We start from the raw sequence: 15791 nt of genomic DNA, 5'->3' as shown, positions 1-15791 counted from the left end.
ACTCCTCTCCTCATTATGGATGTATAAAGAGAACTCCGTAGCTGTTGCTGTCTTGTGTGTGACAAAGAATTGATAACGAGAGACTCGTTGTGGAGGTGGAGAAATATCCTGAGCTAAACGACCCACAATCTTGTCATAAAGACAGTGGCCAAAAAGATATCGCCTGGCGAGTCATAGCTCTGGAGAAGCTGAGAAATCAACTTTAATTAGGAGCTGTCCACACGTGATTTTAAGCTAACGCAGAAGTGGAAGAGGTACAGATCTGTCAGTAAAAGTAGTAATAACTTTGCGTCAGTGTGACGCGTCTGGTGCATGCTAGGGGCAGCAATCGATGCGCATCACATAACGTGCCTTGCCGTGGCGGGGGCTGGTGTGTTTTCAGTTTAAGACCATGAAAATACATGATTAAAACAACTACGCAAGTTGCGTCAGTGACGTCATAGCTTTCTCTCTTGCTGAACATTACATGTGTGTGTGGAACATGGCTAAGCTAGCTAGCTAGCTAGCTGGTGTTGACAAAAGATGTAGCTCACTGATCGGTTTAACACAAAACTGAACCTTCAACAAATTGCAGCTTTCTTGAATTACAAAATGATCTTGTAAATTGACAAACATCATATGTGTAACTTGTGGCACAATGTTAACAGGATCAACAACTTATTTGCCTCTCGTCATTTAACTACAATACCTATTGTTTCCGAAAAAAGGTTCCGGTGGGGACACTGGAAGATAAGGGCTTCGCCTCTCTGTACAGGACTCACTTGAGACAGATTTTACTTTTTAATAAAGTTACACAGGCTGAGATATACTGTCTCTCAGAGACTGATTATACCTGGTATGAACATGTGTATTTGACCACATATCTTTTGCAGTGTAAACACTAATGCATCCTAGCAGTAACGAAATCTGAACACAAGTGGTCGGCTGGAGATGCATGATTGACACCGAATCACCTAAACACATGTTAATACCAGGTCGAAACAGGCTCCTTGTCTTTAGCACCAACAACACTTGATCCTACATTTCCCATAATGCATCTTAGACATTCTCCACCTGATAAACGCCTGTGTGGAGACCAAAACAAAGCTAAAAGAGTTAAACACCAACTCCACGATTTCTAATGTTGTAGGTGTAAACAGGAAACACTTTCACAAAATCAAACAACTTCATAAGATGATAAAATGTCTAAAACAATAAAGTTTAATGTTTTAGTGATGCAGGGAAGCCGAGAACAGCCGTGCTTAATATTTTTTCATACTGTTATCCTGAGATAACAAAGCTTTTCTTTTTAACGTGCAGTAAAGAGATAATCAGCCTGTCATCTTGAGAAAACAAAGGTCACTTGCTTTAATTACGTTAATGCATCAAACAAAAATACATTTATATTTAGTTATGAATTCTCCAGACAGTCATGACAGTGAGGTGTGATAAATGAACTGAGTAGAGTTTCCCACAATTAAACCATGATCAACCCATGTGTTTTCTCAAGAATTGACTGATTGATTAGTATTTAAGCCAAGAACAGCCAAACTTGCAATTATTTTATAAGCCAGACACTCACTTTTGAGTTCTCTATAAATACTAGAATGATTATGAGACGACGAAAGTTGTTTTCTTGTGTTGACTTAGCTTATTATCTCAAAAAATCTGTAAACTGTTCGAAAATCAACATAAATTACCGTGATCACAAGAAAACGAGCTTTGTTATTTTTTTGAGATAATTGACCCGTTATAAAAACAGGCAAAAAACAAAGGTTGTTTCCTCTTGCTCTAATGACGCAACTACAGCAAACAAAAATACACATTTATGTCTCGACGACTCCTGAAAGTCATGAGAGTGAGATGTGATCACATGAACTGGACATTCATTTTTCAGTTCTCCATGATTAACTCATGATCTCGAGATAAATTATCTCGTTATCTTGAGAAATTGCCCTTTTTCTTCTCAAGAATCAACCTAAATCAACCTGTTTTCACAAAACTCACACAAGAAAAGCAAAAGGTTGTGTCCTCTGGGCCTTCACACATTTCATCTGAAATTGTCGCACATGTAAAAATAAACACAACTTCATGTTGTGTCAATCACATTTGCACTTTGAGTTCGAAACGTTCGTCCGTCATTAAAATTTTTGGATGTTCAACTTTCTGCGTTTTTTGCATCTGTCCGAGCCTTTAGAGACGTCTGACCAAGAATCAGAGAAGAAAATGTGGCAGCAGGACACAGCCGTGACAAGACAGAGGAACGGGGCGCGCAGAATCATTTCACAGGGTGATGGATAAACAAAAAACGCATCCAAAAAAAAAAACAGACTCAGTGTGCAAAGTAAGTACGTAAGTTAACCCACGCTGACATGTTTAGAATATGATGGGCTCCCAGGTTCGACCCATGAACCCTTTTGCCGTAAGGCGACAATGCTAACCACTGTTAACCCGCCTGTTTCTTGTGATAAATTATTTAATTCTCTAAAGACTGGCCTTTTGTTTTCTCGAGAATCGACATCAAAACAGCTTCGTTATCTCAAGAAAACGAAATAATAAACTTCTGGATCTCAAGATGACGGCATTAGAAAAATAACTGCAAGCACGGCCATTCTCAGCTTCCGTAGAAATGTCTGACACATGGGGAATTACAAATATAAAATCTGGTAGTGACCATAATGGGCGGGAACAGACTGGCTTGTTTAACGTTCGCAATTAATGTCAAAATAACACTGTCACTTTTAGAGAAAACGATGAGTCTGTGTCTGAATATTGAAGCTTATTTGTCGTTTAACCCAGAATACTGCGCTCTCTTCACACCACCACAGGATACGATTACAGTTTCTTAAACTCTTCTCGTCACATCTCCTAATACTCCGGTCTACTTCCTGGCTCTGTGACGGCCATCGTCAGGTTGTTCCTACTTCCTGTTTGGGAATGACAACCCACACTTTATTCTCAGACTGTACCTGTTTCTGGGTTTTAGATTAAACAATTAACTGACTGATTACATGCAAAACTTTTCTCTACCTCCATATACAAAAAACATCACATCATCTGCATATTGAGTAACAAGACCTTAGTTCATCGGGAAGGCCCTGGTTCAGGCTCCTGTGACATTAAGCAGCCGCCCTGCTTTAACGCCCCTTGAGCAAGGCACTACTGTAAATCTATTTTAAGAGGAGATGGAGTGCGTCACAAGCAGACACACTTTCCCCGCTTTCTGCTTGTAAAATTACCGGCTGTTGTGACTCTGTGTGTCACTCTCGCCGCTGTCGTCCTCATCATTATCAGCAGCAGCACTTGTGACTCCGCGTGGAGCAGGAATGTGGAGGGGACGACTCCCGGGTCGACCTCGCCTCTCCAGTGCTGATGTTTCATTGGTCTTGTTTGGGTTTTTAAAAAGTGTCCGAGTGTTGTTTTTCTCCTCTCTTTGGAAAACTGTCGAACGGGAGAATAAACTTTACCAAACAGAAATGAAAAACACACATGTGGCTGATAAAAAACACACGAGACACGTTACCTGAGTTTCTATCGTTTCTCTTTGTCCAAGTTGTTCGTCTCCTCCTGTTGAAGGAAATAATATTGATTCAACACAGTAATAATTAATGATAATCAATGGCGTGTTCTGCCATCATGTTTGTGTACTTTCTTGGGCTGAAGGCATTTTTCCTCCTCACACAGTCAATATGAGAAAGCCAAAAGTCAACAGAGTATGAAATGAAACAAACACGGATGTTAAAGCTGTAAATTGATTCTTTGCATTTGTACTGTCTATGAAACACGAGGGTTTCGTCTCTCCACCCTAAAACAAATTTGATTATGACGTGACTCAAATCTCTCACATTACCAGGCTCAATTTCAGTAACTGTAGAAAACAAACTGTGACGCAACATCGGCTTCATCTGTACGGAGGACAAAACATGACTCAAGCATAAAAGAATAGATATGGATATAAATAAAGGTATACATACAAGAATAAATGAATAAATACAGAAATAATTTGATATGACATACAGAAATAAATGCCTCAATAAACAAAAGAAAAAATGACAATTAAATGTTAAATAAATATGGAAATAAATAAATGCATAAATACATTTCTGTGTCTGCATGTGAATGATTCAGAAGGTCCGAACCTCTGAATTTGTTTCTTTATTTATGCATTTATGTACTTTAATATTTATTTCTGTATTTATTTCCCAATTTATTAATTTTTTTAAAATTTATTTCAGCATTTATCAAATCTTTTATTTATTCATTCATTCATTCATTCTTTCTTTCTGTATTAATTTATTTTTTTATTATTTTTTTAGCATTTATTAATTATCTTATTTATCTATTAATTTATTCTTTCTGTATTCATCTCAACATTTAATAATTATTTCATTCACAACCATTTATCAAATCATTTATTTATTTCGGCATTTATCAAGTCTTTCTTTATTTATACTTGGTATTTAATTTCTGTATATATTTTAACATTTATTAATTACCTTATTTACATATTTATTTATTCTTTCTGTATTTATGTTTCTGTATTTATTTCAGCATTTATTATTTCTTTATTTATTGTCATATTTATTTATTTCAGCCTTTATCAAATCTTTTATTCATTTATTAATTCATACATTTTGTATTTATTTATTTATTTATTTATTTATAAATTCCTTTATCTATTTTCCCCATATCTAATTATACACATATTTATTTCAGCATTTATCAAATCTTTTATTCATTCATTCATTCATTCTGTATTTATTCATTTATCTATTATTTTAGCATTTATTAATAATCTTATTTATCTATTAATTTATTCTTTCTGTATTATTTTCAAAATTTAATAATTATTTCATTAACAACCATTTATCAAATAATTTATTTTATTTATTTAATATATTTATCAAGTCTTTCTTTATTTATACTTTGTATATAATTTCTGTATATATTTTTGTCATTTATTAATTCCTTCATTTATCTATTTATTCTTTCTGTATTAATTTCAGCATTTATTAATTATGTTATATATTTATTGTCATATTTATTTATTTCAGCATTTATCAAATCCTTTATTTATTAATTCATACTTTGTGTATTTATTTATGTATTTCTTTCTTTCTTTTTTAATTCCTTTAGTATTTATTATCATTTATTTCAGCATTTATGAATTCTTTTATTTTTTATTTCCGTATTTATTCATGTAGTCCTGTGTTTATTTATACTTTTTTTTAATCTACTTTTTCAGAACCCTAGGAATGCCACTCAGCCATTAAGATATTAAATATCTAAATATGGTTTTAGAAAAGTGGTGTCTTTAGTAATGTTAACCAACTGCAAATATTGTCTCCTTTCAAAATTTATCCAATTAATAAGATCAATATCAGGCCCAATAACGAGCTGACAAATCCAGTCGTTGCATGGATGTTGAAAATTTTGCAGATGATCGAATGTTACTAAATCATTGGTGCTACAAAAGCAGGGGTGGGCACCTCCACAGGAAACTGTGTGCATGAACATGAATGTGATTATAAAGCAAATCCGTCTGACGACTAACACTGAAGTTGAATCAGTAATGAATGCTTTATTTTATTGATTCCTGTTCAGGTTTTCAGTTGTTTTTAATTCATCTGGTCACAGAAGAATCTGAGAGGAAATCACCTACAAGGAAACGTTGTGTACACAAACCTGAAGACAACTCTCTGCACACTCTTGTAAACAGTAAATTAAAACACCGAGGAGAGACGAGCTGAGGCTGCTCACCATCACCTGGAGCACTGAAATTTCATAAGCAGCGTTCCCGTGATGTAAACAGAACCCAGCAGAGCTGCAGGCGGATCATCACTGCAGCTGGATTTATCAGCGACTCTTTATCATCAATGTTTAAACACTTATTTAACTAAAATCCCATTAACTTCACAACAAGTTATATCTCATGAAGAGTCGTATCTCTTTGTTGAAAGTAGTTTTTCTGTTTTGTTTTATAATTGTTTTCTTGATCCATGACTCCTGAGGTGTCTTCTGTTTTCTCACTGTTGTACATTATGAGCTCTTTGTGGAGTTTTGTGTTTTCTTTGTATATACAGTAGTCTCTGTTTGATATTAGAAGAGTCTGTACGATGAAGTTGACTTGAACTCTGCCTTCTAAACAGGTGTGTGAATGTGCCATTTTAGTAACACATCTATCTGCAGGTTTTACCCATATTTAGGCATTTTAACATGGGAGTCGATGGGGATTTGCTCTAGTATGCAGCCAGCCCCTTGTGGCCAGTCGATGAATTGCAGTTTTTGGCACTTCCGCATTGGCCTCACTCGTCCGCCCTGGAGGTTGCCGCTTGTTTTTACCTCACAGAGTTTAGAGATCGATGGATTGACAGAAAATTTTCAGCTACTATTTTGATTATAGATTAATCGTTTAAGCCATTTTTCAAGAAAAAACAAAACTGGTTCCAGGAATTCAAATGTGAGAATCTGGTACTTGTTTTCCAATCAAATCAATCTGCAACTGAATGACCCGATATTGGTTAATAAAATCTTAGATCGATCTTTTCATATGGGCTTTTTTTCTCACGGATGCGTGAAGCTTAACCCCGTTAATCTCACCGGAAGTAAACAAGCCATGCGCGAAATTATAAACGACCGTAGTCTTGAGAAGCTCTGACGTTAGCCATTCTTTAATCTGTAACTGTTAGCTTCCTGTTTCATGCTGCAGCAGCCTCTTTTAGCCACTTTCACGCACATACACAAACACGGAGTAAAGACGCCGCGGTGGAGACAGAGGAGTGAAAATAACTTCAGCTAACGACAGCTACGCTTGTTGTTTTAAGTGAAAGAGAACCTTCATGAGGAATGAGTCAATGGTTTTAGTTATAAAACTATTTTAGTTATAAAATATTCAGTTTTAATCCTGTTGAGAATGTATTCTTTTTTAAAAAGATTCCTTGTAAAAATTTACAGTATTACTTATCTGAGAATCTCTTTCACATTCTGGCAAAGATTGGGATTGTAACTGAAGTATCCCCAAGCGAATCGAACCAAATCAGAAATCAAATAGGCACAGGAAATCAGTGGCGACACCCAGCCCCAATGATAATACTGATGTAGTTTAATAATAAATTACACAGTGTATCAGCGCACAGAGAGCCTGAGGGGAAACAAAGAGACACAGATGATGAAGTTTCCAGGATACAGACCTGCTGGGACTCAGATGTCGTCCGGCTCTTGGGCTCCACCTCTGTAGGAGACATGGGGACGCTCCCGTTGGCATCTGTTACGAGCAGGCTCCGCCTCTCTCTGGTTGGTTTGTCACACTTTGTCACCCGGAACCTGAGAGGCGACAAATATAAAAAGGTTTTGCATGTTTTTTTAGAGCGGGGAAAGAGAGCAACGAGGACTCATTAAACTCCTGCTCTTATGTGGGGGCCGACATGTTCACTGTATACTGCTGAATTTTTTAAAAAGGATCCCTGTGAATTATTTTTCTAGGTCAAAGAAAAGACTGACCATCTTTGTTGCTGATTTGTTTACACTGTAAACAGTATATTTACATGATAACCCACTGAGTTTGTGCATTGAAGGAGCAAACTCTGTGGGAACCAGCTATTCTCATTTATGCCACAGCTGGCTTCTGCTGCTGCGTCTTCTCACTGATAATACACACACAAACACACACACACTCCGTCTGACCTAAACTTATCACCGCTATCATCCACCCGCACACTCAAACACACCTGCACACACACACACACACACACACACACACACACTGACACACTCCAAAGCTCTAATTAAATCAGTAAATGAATATTTGTATCCAGGTCATGCTGACCCTCTGCGTACACCGTCATTCATCTGGGTGTGCAAATGAAAAGCAACCTCAGTGCATCCCAATCAGCTCGCAGCATGACATTAAGGATGAGGAGAGCGCTCACTGCGTGGCGGGGACAAGGCTGCACGCTTTCACGGGCTCACTAATGGACTGAGAAATGGTAAGTTTACTTACTTGGACACAGTTTATAATGGTGGCATGCTGTCAGGGTTTATTCCCAGTGTGGTGCTTTTGTCTTTAAACAATGGAGAGCGATGAAAAGGGTCCAAGCCCATCTTTAAGAGAAAGAAAATCCCCAATATAGTTGTGCACAGGAGCGTCCGGTGTCACATCACAAACAAGACTGCAAGACTGCAGAAAGCTGCGGTTGGTGGGACTATCCCTCTCAGCTGCCTTACAGTCAAGATGGTGGCAAAGATAACAGAAAATGGGTCACATGTGTCCTGTAAGGCTCGTTGTTTTCAGTCCTTCCCATCTCCGGAAAACTTGTGGCCACAACCCACCAATCTAAGGGACACATGCCGAATCTTTAACCCCCTGGAAAACGTGAGGTCAGGCGCTGGGTGCTACTCTTGGGCCTTTTCTGTGCCGGCTTTCAAGAGCGAAAGACACCTGTTGGCTGGTCTCCGTCAAATGACATGCGGTGTGCACAGCTGTGTTTTAAAACTTGAACTAGTTTATCTGAAGGCACAGCCATTGCACCCTCAAAAACCGGTGTTCGGGACAATGTGCGCACTGCAATGGCATTGCTCTGACATTTGAGTGCATGTGCTGCACGTCTACATTGAAAACAATGCATTTGCGGGCGCAAAAAAGCGGCATGAGTATGGCCTCTGTTACCCGTTTTCCACCAAAGCAGTTCCAGTGCTGGTGCTGGTTCTCAGTTGGTCCAACTTGCAAACCAATTTGCTTTTCCACGGCTCGAGGTGGTTAGGATGCCACGTCATTGCGCCACTGTATACATCAGTTACGTCGTTGCTTTCCCACTGGCAACACCGATGGCGGACCACGTATTTGTGCAGTTGTTACTCCTGGCTCTACGAGGCTTCATAAGCATCCAAACACGGCAGATACATCGTATTTGTGCTGCTCGACAAGATTTGTATGGACGGCGATTACGTTCCAAAAGACAGGTAATAACCTAACATGGTCTCAATAACCTTGCCCCCTTCCCCATGACATATGTGGTTCGTTCTTCTAGTCCAGCAAAGAACTGGTGCCACCCTGGAACCGGTTTTTCTCGCCCAGAGCCAGTTCTTTTGTCTGTCGAAACAGGAAAACCGGTTCCAAATTAAACGCTGGCCCCGAACCAGCACTGGAACTGCTTTGGTGGAAAAGGGGTCTATGAGGAGCGAGGAGTCAGCAGACGGTATGAAACAGTCAATAAAACAGGTTTTTCAACACCTGTGAATCACCACAACCACGAGAGGTCCTTGAGCATACAGTCATGAATGTGCAGACAAAATATGAGGCTGGCTGGTCTAGTAGTTTGTGAGATTAGCTGCAGATAGACACACACACTCACTTGCACACATATGACCAAATGCAATAACTCCTCCAGGTTTATGCCTGGCGGAGATTAAAAAAAAAAAAGAGAGACAGATACAGTACAGGCCAAAAGTTTGGACACACCTTCTCATTCAATGCGTCTTCTTTATTTTCATGACTATTTACATTGTAGATTCTCACTGAAGGCATCAAAACTATGAATGAACGCGTGGAGTTATGTACTTAACAAAAAAAGGTGAAATAACTGAAAACATGTTTTATATTCTAGTTTCTTCAAAATAGCCACCCTTTGCTCTGATTACTGCTTTGCACACTCTTGGCATTCTCTCCATGAGCTTCAAGAGGTAGTCACCTGAAATGGTTTCCACTTCACAGGTGTGCCTTATCAGGGTTAATTAGTGGAATTTCTTGCTTTATCAATGGGGTTGGGACCATCAGTTGTGTTGTGCAGAAGTCAGGTTAATACACAGCGGACAGCCCTATTGGACAACTGTTAAAATTCATATTATGGCAAGAACCAATCAGCTAACTAAAGAAAAACAAGTGGCCATCATTACTTTAAGAAATGAAGGTCAGTCAGTCCGGAAAATTGCAAAAACTTTAAATGTGTCCCCAAGTGGAGTCGCAAAAACCATCAAGCGCTACAACGAAACTGGCACAACCAAACTACAACCAGATTTTCTACCTGAGGCTGCACAGGGAAGAAAAATAACTGGGGCTGGCTGCACAAAACACCTTAAGTTAATATTTTCCTGTAAGTTCTAGTCAAGGTTTGCTCAAAATATAGTTGGTTGCACAAAACACTCTTAAGTCTTCTCCTTCAGGTGTTCTTAAAATATTCTCTAGTATTTATGGTTTTCTCCTTGTCTTGGTCATATACTGAAGTAATCCCGAGACCGCGGCACAGAAGACCTTAGCAACTGAAGCAAGTTCTAAAACAACTTAAGGTACCTCAGACTCTGTCTTAAAGGGATAGTTCAACATTTTGGCAAATTCGCCTATTGACGTAATCCCTATAGTCATATGAGTAGGTACATTACCTTTAATTGTCAGTGCGTGCTGTTCTGAGATCGGTGGGGCAGAGCTGCCTGCTGCTCGGCGCACAAAATGGAGGTGAACAGTACAGCCCCCTCTCTCCCTCAAAACTAATCAAATACACCATCAAATGACTCCAAAACACTCCAGTGGACAACACATGGCTTGCGCATTCCCCGCGCTATGAAATAATAATGTATAATTAAGTAACATTACGACACGTGAAGCAAATACTCGGAACTACTTTCTTGAGTAAACCACTGGGCAGAGTGACACAGTGCGCACCTGAGACAGTGCCGTTGTTATTGCTTGTAGCCATTTGCAGTATCGTCAGCTGGACGCACCAGAAGGTTTGAGTTTACAGAGTGTTGTTGTAAATCATGGTTTACACATGCATTGTAAAAGGTTGCGGTAACAAGCCGAAGACATGGAGCAAAGTGAAGTTTCACGTGGTTCCAACCAGTAATACGGACAGGATGAAACAATGGCTATTTGTGCTGGACATCGACCCCAACACGCCTGTGGAAACGGTCCGGAAAATATTTGTGTGCTCCTGCCATTTTTTAACGGAGGACTACGCTGAAAGGATGGAGCGCAGAAGCTCAGGAATGGTTCAGACTCCTTTCTTGAAAGACACTCTCATACTATCTGTCGGCATCACAAAACGAGCAGACGTGGTAAGTGATCGTTGTGTATTTTGCTCAGCAATCTCTCTGCTGTAACGTTACCTCCATGTTGAGTAACATTAGCCTACAACCCAAGCATGGTAAATAAGGCTAAAATGCAAATGTTGTTGTGGTTATGTTATGGATAAGTGCTTGCTCAGAGCATATAGTGAAGTGACTGGTATTACTTCTCATTGTTGGGAATAAACAGACTGCTAGGGAACATTTTATGTTGTTGTTCCTTCAGTAGTTGTGGTGATTTATGAGTGTGGAGTTAGCATGTTCTCCCCGTGTTCCGGTGATTATTTTGAGGCGTACTCTATATTTATATTGCACAGGTGTACCTAATAAAGTGGCCAGTAAGCCTCACATTTACACCACCGGCTCTGGGTCTCCCCTCATCCCCTGGTTGCTCGGCAGCCTCAACCTCTCTTCTTGCTCTCTCTTCTTCTAAAACCTGTAACTCTTCCTCTGTATATTCTGGCTTCTTCTCAACAAACTTGTTGTTTTGATGACGGGAGTAACTGCACTAAACATACGCTGTTTGAAATCACTCCGCCCAGCAAGTACTGTATGTCTGGAATGTAGTTCCGGCTCTGCATTTGGCTTCAAAACAACTCTGTCTCGTAATTATACATTATTATTTCACAGCGTGGTGAGTGTGTAAGTCATTTGATGGTGTATTTGATTAGTTTTGAGGGAGAGAGGGGGCTGTACCGTTCACCTCCATTTCAGCGGGCAGCTCTGCCCCACCGATCTCAGAACAGCAGGCGCTGACAATTAAAGGTAATGTACCTACTCATATGACAATAGGGATTACGTCAATAGGCGAATTTGCCAAAATGTCGAACTATCCCTTTAACTGCAACATGACTGCGTTTATGCGACCGGGAGAACCCAATGGATACGCTTTTGATTTTACCCTTTACATTTGAAGGAATTCATTTTTCGTTGCAATTTCTCCCCACAATCATTTGTTTTCTGGTATTAGGGCACCGATATGGTTTTCTTGTCTTCTTTCCTTCTGCCATTTTTACACTATCTATGTATCAGCGTGAGTCCAAGCAGACAAACAATCTCCATGGAAACTTTTACCACTGTAACATCTCTTTCAACGCAGTAAATTAATTAATATTTTTTCCTAAACTAAGGAAACCTTTGAAGGGATTTTGTGCAACTGAGTAAGTCCGTCAGCTACGGAGAAGTTAGGTCTTAAGTGTCATATTTAAGGAGGAAACTTAAGGGGTTTTGTGCAACTGGTCCCTGGTCCTCAACCTGTGCCTGGTACGGTATTCTCTCCAGCAATGAACCACCCACCATGTGACTGCAGGTATGTTGTGTTCAGTGACGTTCTGCACCAGCAATGTGTGCAGGGTTATCTTATTTTAATTAATTGAGTTTAATTGAATTTTTAACTAGTATTGTTTAAGGATAGACCAATACATCAGCCGGCCGATATATCAGGCCAATATTTGAGTTTTTTACTTGTATCGGCATCGGCCGATACGCGCATGGGTTCGCGGATTTATTTTTCCCTGGCACTTTTTTTCATTTGAAAGTATGTGGTTAAGTTGAACAAAGCTGTTGAATCCTACTGTGTACAGTAGTTGTTGTTTTATTTATGCTTCAGCTTAAATATTTGTTTATTTTATAAAGACATTACTGGAAGATTTAAGAGCACTGAACTCTTTTTTATTTGAATGTATGATAATAATAATAATAATATTCTACCTGTTTTACCTCAACTTTCCATCTTGTTTTAGTATTTTTTTACTGTTCAATAAATGTTTCTTATTTTAAACTTGAGACCTGTAATATTTGTTATCATTGTGTCATTTTTTTAATGTAAATTGAGGGAGCAAAAGCAGTATCGGCCCCATAATCGGTCATCGGCTAAGGGTGATGGAAAAAAATCGGTATCGGCATCGGCCCTAAAAAATCCATATCGGTCTATCCCTAGTATTGTATCAAAGTATAAAATTCTGGTATTGTGACATTACACAAGTCAATAATCAAACTGCATTTTGATGTCATTTATGGTCTGCTTTTTTCCCTTATAGTCGTTTAATGTATTTACATACAGAAATGATCTCTCTAAATAGTACTTTTTATTGTTAGTGTTGTTAGAGTCCGCCATTCCCGTATTGGATTCAGATTGCCTTTACAAGCAGGAGGGATCCACAGAGAAAGGATTCATGCATGTCATCCAGCACAGTTTCATCTTCCTGATAACAGCCTCTCTGTTTACCCCTGGCTGTCTTTACACCGTGTCAGAGCTGTATTACTTTACTGCCACTGCAAACACATCTTATTCCTGCTGCTTTTATTGTGAAGCAGCCACATGAAGTCGTATTAAAAAAGAGATGGGTTCACATTCTGTCAGCAATAAGACGCTCCGCACACTCTCCTGAAAAACAATCGTAGGGAGCTGTTAGATAATATCACACATTTCTCTTGTTGCTGTCAGCGTCTCCGTGTTGTGAGGACCTCTTCCTCTTTAGTGTGTTTTTAACAGCGGCTCCACGACACAAGTTAACCACCGAAGCTTCACATGAAACCTCACCACGGTCTGACGCCTGCAGTTTCTACTTTCCCAGGCTTCAGTTTGACCGTCCACGTGTTCCAGATCACTGGTTTGGTGTCAGAGAGTCAAACCTGTGTAATTACATGCGGGTTTTAGAGGGTTAATGTTTAATTGTTAATGTTGTGTTTGAGCTAATATCTAATCTGCCTCTGGGGGAGTTTAATTTAATTAACCTCTGCTGATTAAAGCATCCTGTGTGCTGTGAGTCTATGAAATTTTGGAGGAATGGAAATCATTTCAAAGCGGCAACAAACTGCTTTTCTTTCTTGCCTCGTTGACTCATACACCCACTCACACACACACAAACACACACACCTGCCCACCTGCCCACAGCCAGGACCGTGACCTCTCCATGGTGGCTGCGGCGCTGCTCCGTCTTACGGGCCGACGGCTTCCTCATCAGCGGCCATTTCTTCTGGCTGCAGCGGGTGCAGATGTTCTTGTTGCCTCCCAGGCCACCGATGGTGTGCAGGTGGTTGCAGGTGTGCTTGGCGGCTCCTGCAGGTGCACCCGGTGATATGGGAGTCATGGGAGGGGTCGGGGTGCCGGGAGAGGTGGGGGTGAGCGGAGGGCTGAGGACAGAGAGAGAAATTAGTGTTCAAGACGGAGGTTTGGTGGATATTTCAGTAATGACCCAATTATTATTAATAAATCACATTAAAGTAAAAAATTACACTTTAATTATAAGATGAGTGTGTAATCAAGATGCTGCTGATGACTGTGGCCTGATGTTACGAGCAGAGCACAAACAAAACAATGTAAATCAGCCCCTGAACAATAATTATTCAACAAAGAAATCTTTTATAGGTCTGCAGAATGTTCTACGGAGGACGAAAAGTGACTACTTATCAATAAATGACATAAATGAATAAATGCATGATAAATTTCGGACTTATGAACAAAAACATAAATACATATGAAATAAATTTTAAAAATATATAAAAATAAAACAGATACATAAAATAAATAAATGTAAAAATAAATAACGGAATAAATACGGTTATAACAAAACTAAATGTATAAAATAAATGTTTACATAAATGAAAAATTAAAATACAGGATATTTAAATAAATACAGAAATAGTTATATAAAAGAATAGATAAATGCTTAAAAACACAGAAATGAATTCTGAAAGAAATTAATGCTTAAATAAGTACAGGAATAAATAAACAAATACGTAATTAATTAATTGTGTAAATAAATTAATTAATAATACAGAGTAAATGAACTGTATTAATACATATTAAAAATACAGGAATAAATAAAGAAATAAATACAGAAAAAATAAATAAAAGAATAAATAAATGCTTAAATAAATACATAAATAAATAAATGTAGAATTAAATAAATACAGAAATTAAAAAATAAATACGGACATAACTAAATAAAAGAATGAATAAATGCTGAAATAAATGAATGTAGAAATAAATAAATACAAATTTAAAAAAAATATGGACATAAAAATAAAGACTAAATAAATGCTGAAATTATTATATGTAGAAATAAATAAATACAAAATTAAAAAAATAAACACGGACATATCTGAATAAAAGAATGAATAAATGCTGAAATAAATAAATACAAATTTAAAAAAATAAATATCGACCTAACTAAATAAAGACTAAATAAATGCTGAAATTAATAAATGTAGAGATAAATAAATACAAAATTAAAAAAAAAAAAACACGGACATAACTAAATAACAGAATAAATAAATGCTGAAATAAATAAATGTAGAAATATAAAATAAAAAAAATATGGACATAACTAACTAAGATTAAATAAATGCTGAAATAAATAAATGTAGAAATACAAAATAAAAAAATATGGACATAACTAACTAAGATTAAATAAATGCTGAAATAAATAAATGTAGAAATAAGTACATACAAAATAAAAAAAAATATGGACATAACTAAGATTAAATAAATGCTGACATTAATAAATGTAGAAATAAATAAATGTAGAAATGAATAAATACAAAATTAAAAAAATAAAAAGAGACATAACTAAATAAAAGAATGAATAAATGCTGAAATAAATACAAAAATAAATATGATGATAGATAGATAGATAGATAGATAAACAAAGATTAAACAGGACATGAATAAAGAAGCAATATTTTAAAATGTATTTCTATATTTTTCTGCAATTACGGTATTTTATTTCTGTATTTTTGCAGCTAATGAGGTA

General features: G+C 37.7%; 1 protein-coding gene across 2 annotated transcripts in view; it reads right to left on the bottom strand.

Annotated features, from left to right (window-relative positions):
• Positions 1–1280: 1280 nt before the first annotated feature.
• The window catches only part of rell1 (RELT like 1), a 58713-nt gene continuing 44202 nt past the window's right edge, over positions 1281–15791 (bottom strand). The window contains exons 5-8 of one of the 2 annotated variants that reach the window (XM_033609803.2): positions 13921–14169; positions 7170–7302; positions 3503–3546; positions 1281–3420 (exon numbers count right to left, since the gene is read on the bottom strand). In XM_033609803.2, the coding sequence (XP_033465694.2) occupies positions 3511–3546; positions 7170–7302; positions 13921–14169 (418 nt within the window). In that variant the 3' untranslated portion in view covers positions 1281–3420; positions 3503–3510. Of the gene's footprint in view, positions 3421–3502; positions 3547–7169; positions 7303–13912; positions 14170–15791 lie in introns of those variants that run through there. The other variant, XR_013488451.1, reaches the window with a different exon arrangement.

This window comes from Epinephelus lanceolatus, chromosome 22 (genome assembly GCF_041903045.1).
Source record: "Epinephelus lanceolatus isolate andai-2023 chromosome 22, ASM4190304v1, whole genome shotgun sequence".
NCBI lineage: Eukaryota > Metazoa > Chordata > Actinopteri > Perciformes > Serranidae > Epinephelus > Epinephelus lanceolatus.
This window is presented reverse-complemented; position numbering and strand designations above follow the sequence as displayed.